Here is a 4,750-nt window from a genome sequence, read left to right on the forward strand (position 1 = left end):
AGAGAATTTATTGCACTGTTTGTTATAGTTGCATAATACATAAATTATGATAATGATAATACCATTTAATACATTGACCATACTTTTCTAAATATATAACAAAGTACAAGCAAATGAATCTATGAATATGTGTATAATTATAGTATAATTTATTTATATTTATTTATATTAAATTTATGGATGTATTGATGAGTAAAAATGTAGTATATATTTATATAAATTGATTAGTAAATATGTTTAATAGTTATACCATCAGAAGACTCTTTTGAATACAAAATCTTATTGTAGAATTAAAATTTTCTACAATCACTATTTCTTACTTTATATTATTAATTATTTATTTTTTTTGTTTATAATTTAATAATTATTTCTATTTCTGCTCAATAGGTAAATACAGTTATTATTTAACAAATGATCTCAAATAGTAATATAAAATGCTGATAAAACTTTATCGGGGTAATCGTACAACCACTAGTGCAATGCGTAGATCACTGAACAATTTTAATGGATATTCCAATTTTATTTCTCTGAATTAATATTTGAAAAGACCAGAGTTATTTTATTAGTTAAAATATTAATAAATATTTAAAAAAGGGGTAGGGATCATAATGGCTCGTACTGCCGTATTTGAAGAAATCATATTTCCTTCATATGGTGATATCGTGAGGATTCTTAAAATACGGAGAGTGTTTAGAGCTCAATCAACTCTCTCAGAAAACTCCAAATGATTTTTTGAGAATTCTAATTAAGTTCTGAGCACGATTGAAATGACATAAATTGTTTCATGACTAAGGTCATGAACCGTCGACGATACACCATATTTAAATATAAAATTGTTTCTTAAAAAACGCAAACAAAAGGATATAAAATATAAATAATAGAAAAGTCAAAGATATACAAATATTTCAAAACATATCTTGTAATTAGGTATAAACAAAACGAGGTATTTAGTAACTAGTCTAATATTTTTGTTTTGTAATTTACACAAAGCATTTATCAGTTTTTAATACAATCTAAAAATGGATAAACATTAAAATTTTTGGTTAATAAAAGCGAAGCATTCGCTTTATAACATGCAGCAAACACATCAATATGGATTTTAATGTTTTGGAATTAAACAATCTATAACTATAGGTTAGGTCAATTTAACACACTTTCAAAGTAATAATTATTATAGTATTAGCATAAGTTTAGTATTTAAATATTCCAATAATTTAACTATCAATTGTGATTTTTTTATTTTATTATAAAATAACAAATTTGTGCTTATGGAATTTATTTAATATATTTTGACGAATATGACCAAAATAGAAAATTGTGTTTTGATGCTTTTTAAATACAACTATATAGTTGGAAAAGCAATTTCCTTAGTTTTTTTACTTATTATTTTTTTGTTAGTGGTGGTGTTTCATCGTACTTCATATAAGTTTGTTGTTACCTTACAACAATGAGTAAAAATGTTTCATATTTTAGATTGTATTTAGATTGTGAATTCTTTTCATTGTTCAGTTGGATTTATTTTTCGAATTGTTCGTCTTAAAACTAACTTGGAGGACTCGATTACCTAAAGTATATCCATTTAATGATTGTATTGCGACGACAGCTTCATCATAATTAGTCATTGTAACAAAACCAAAACCTTTGCATTTGTTGGTCTGAAGATCTTTGATGACTTTGACGCTTTGAACTGCTCCAAAGGGGCCAAATAATTGCCAAAGTACATTTTCTTCTGTTTCTGGTGCTAAATTGTATACAAATATACACCAACCGGATCCATTGATAGCATTTGCGGATAATACTGAATTGCCTAAATCACCAGTCAATGGAGAGTACCTAGAGGTTTGAATATCAAATAAAATCAATGAGATTTGTGTTTTTTTTGTCTAAATTTTTTATTCATACCTAAATCGTCCACTTATATGATGGATTGGACCAGGAGGAAAACGCCTTAAATTTGGAGCTGGAGTTAAGTAAGCAGCTAGGGGAGGAATGGCCTTGTTGATATTGTTACTGGGGTTATTTGCAAATTTTACAGTGATTGGCTCAGTTGCTCCTTTAGGTGTTGTCCCATTAAGTTGCTGAATAGCACGTTCTGCTTCTGATCGCTGATCAAAACGTATAAATCCCACCCCTTTAGAAAGCCCTATGTAATAAAAAAAACATTATTTAAAAAAGTATCAAACCATTTAATTGTATTCAACTATATGTATACCTGTTATGTTATCACACAAAATCCTTGATGTTATTATTTGACCAAATGAATTAAACAAGTTTTCCAAATCTTGTTGGGTCATGCTCTTAGAGAGTCCAGAAACATATAAATTTGCGCCTTTAATAGCATCAGAACTTGGTCGTGCATAAGATACCTTTAAATTTGAGATAATATAATAAATTTAAATACATACTACAAAGAACTTACTTTGATGGTTTTATTTTGTAAACGTAACCCATTGAATGTATTGATTGCTTTGTCAGCATCCTCTTGTCGATGATAGTTTACAAATCCGTAACCAAGGCTTTGACCTATAGATAGTATCAAAATTTTAAGTTAGAATTCGACAAGCAACACTTTTAAAGCTTGTTTAATCGTGCAAACATTGTATCAAAAAACAAGGTGTCCTAAGTAAGAAAAAAACTATATAATACCTGTTACTTTATCACGTATTAATTTACAGCTTTCGACTTCACCAATGCTGGAAAATAATGATTTGACTTCCTCTTGTGTCATTGTTTGAGGCAAATAGTTCACAATCAAATTAGTTTTGCTCTCTTCTTGTCCACTACCGATGGACCCCGATCGACCATTTTGTTGATTTGTTTCGATTCCGTTAGCCATCATAATATTTATTCTGCTTGTTGTTCAGCTCTGACAATAATTAATGAGAACAAAATTAAATGAATAGATAAACTTAACAGAAACGATAAAGTAAAACAAACAATAATTTATTTATGGATTTTATTTTAAAACTATTGAATTTTTTCGTAAGACAAATAATGACGATCAATCTAAATCTCGCAACACTGATAATAGCGAGTGAAAATTATGTAATTTTCTTTTTGTATACGGTGAACATTATATTTTTAAAGAATGAACAGCATTTGATAATTTATATTCGATATTTGAGATCGAGTCCTAAAAAATACACAATCTTTGCATTTTAATTATTTGATACCTATTTGAAAGTTATTTTTAAAGTTGGTTAAGTTATTTTTCTAAAAAGCCGCTAGTTTCTCAAGAGAACGTTTTTTTCTTTTTCTATGTACAATTTTTGATCTGTTGAAATGTTTGTTGAATCAGACATGAATCAGAAATTATTAGATCAGACATGATTAGAAACTTCTTTCTAATTATAATATCAAAAAAAATATATAATGAAAACCCAATTGCTATACTTACATTATATTTGTATTCTGAAGATTACCAATTTTAAAATGTGTCTGAGTGTAGTATGAAAGTAAAAGTTGGGTGGGGTCTTTTACACTTTTTCAACAATCTTTTCCTTTTATTTGAGTATTTTTAACAATAATGAATTTGTATTACTTCGTAAAAACCAAGCAGGACCAGTTCATCAGATAATTAGCTGTGTTTCTTTTTGGCTTTAACAAAAATGTTGAAAAAGATTACATTTAGCACACATTACAAGCAAGGACTTTTCAATGAGAACATTTAATAAAATTCATAACTTTAAATCGATTGGGCGCACCTCAATTCACTATTTTCAGGAAAATATGGAAAAAGAACAGTATTGAAAAAAAAATATGTTTATCTAACTTGGAACTAATAAGAATTCACTGCGGACGATATGTATGGTGGCGTACTCATACAGTTATAATAATCGATTTTGCAGGAGTAGAGTTTTCCGCGAGCTTGCGCATTAATGAAACGTCGTATCTTACTAGGATCAGGATTAAATTCATGACACAGTACAAGTTTCTTTTAATTTAAAAAGGCAGTTAAAAAAGGCAAAATAGTAAATAGCTGACAAACTTGCTGATATCGTATATATAGTTATTTAGATTTATTTAACATATTATAATTTTATTTTAGTCTGCATCATTACTTTTTCATGCATACAAAAACCGTGGTTATCAAATAAGAATAACCTTAATTAATATTTTTAGAACTATGATTAGAGTATTTTTTATTTTTAATTTGAATTAACGTTGTAAGAATTGAACAATATTTGTTTTTGATTTACTTTTAATGTACTGTACGAACATAAACACAAAATAATCAAATATTTTAGGAAACACTTTAAATGTTTTGAGTAAATGAACAAAAAAAAAATTGATAACATTTTGAAAGAAGTCATACTTGTTATGGAAAAAGTTATAGGTCAAACATTATGTACTACTATCACTTTAGAAAAAAAATATTTCGGCAGCACAACCATTTTTCTTTCTAACATATTTATTAGTCTTATACAAGCCGATGACGCGTTAAGACCGCATCTAAAAATATTTTCCTGAATGGAAAATTAAAATATTTATTTTCCAAGTACCTGAAAACAAGCAAAATGAAAAGAAAATCAAAGATTTTTATAATAGTTTTACTAATAAACATACTATTTCACTGTGCCACATCTGAAGTTAAACATATAAAAAGATCCGACAGGCGAAAAAATATTCAAGCTCAACAACCGTTAACGGATTATGATGAATATTATGATGAAACGAATAATGAGAGTGCTGAAGATATTGATTCAAATGGTTTGTGTTATAATATTTGCGTCCATTTAAAAATATTACA

General features: G+C 27.5%; 1 protein-coding gene across 1 annotated transcript; it reads right to left on the bottom strand.

Annotated features, from left to right (window-relative positions):
- Positions 1-1,380: 1,380 nt before the first annotated feature.
- On the bottom strand, positions 1,381-3,800 carry LOC134834324 (ELAV-like protein 2). The gene is made up of 7 exons (XM_063848947.1): positions 3,705-3,800; positions 3,398-3,597; positions 2,647-2,866; positions 2,420-2,523; positions 2,213-2,366; positions 1,903-2,143; positions 1,381-1,833 (listed from the first exon to the last, which is right to left on the bottom strand). The coding sequence occupies exons 3-7, from the start codon at positions 2,837-2,839 to the stop codon at positions 1,506-1,508; spliced, it is 1,020 nt and encodes a 339-aa protein (XP_063705017.1). The 5' UTR covers positions 2,840-2,866; positions 3,398-3,597; positions 3,705-3,800; the 3' UTR covers positions 1,381-1,505.
- Positions 3,801-4,750: the final 950 nt, after the last annotated feature.

The sequence above is a fragment of the Culicoides brevitarsis genome, chromosome 3, assembly GCF_036172545.1.
Source record: "Culicoides brevitarsis isolate CSIRO-B50_1 chromosome 3, AGI_CSIRO_Cbre_v1, whole genome shotgun sequence".
Classification (NCBI taxonomy): Eukaryota; Metazoa; Arthropoda; class Insecta; order Diptera; family Ceratopogonidae; genus Culicoides; species Culicoides brevitarsis.

What these genes read in the sequence shown, in the direction of transcription:
- LOC134834324 (XM_063848947.1), bottom strand. Translation starts at nt 2,839, where the DNA reads ATGATGGCTAACGGAATCGAAACAAATCAACAAAATGGTCGATCGGGG. An exon ending in TACAAAATAAAACCATCAAA is followed by an intron (nt 2,367 to 2,419) that starts GTAAGTTCTTTG and finishes TCAAATTTAAAG; the next exon opens with GTATCTTATGCACGACCAAG. An exon ending in TTTGTGTGATAACATAACAG is followed by an intron (nt 2,144 to 2,212) that starts GTATACATATAG and finishes TTTATTACATAG; the next exon opens with GGCTTTCTAAAGGGGTGGGA.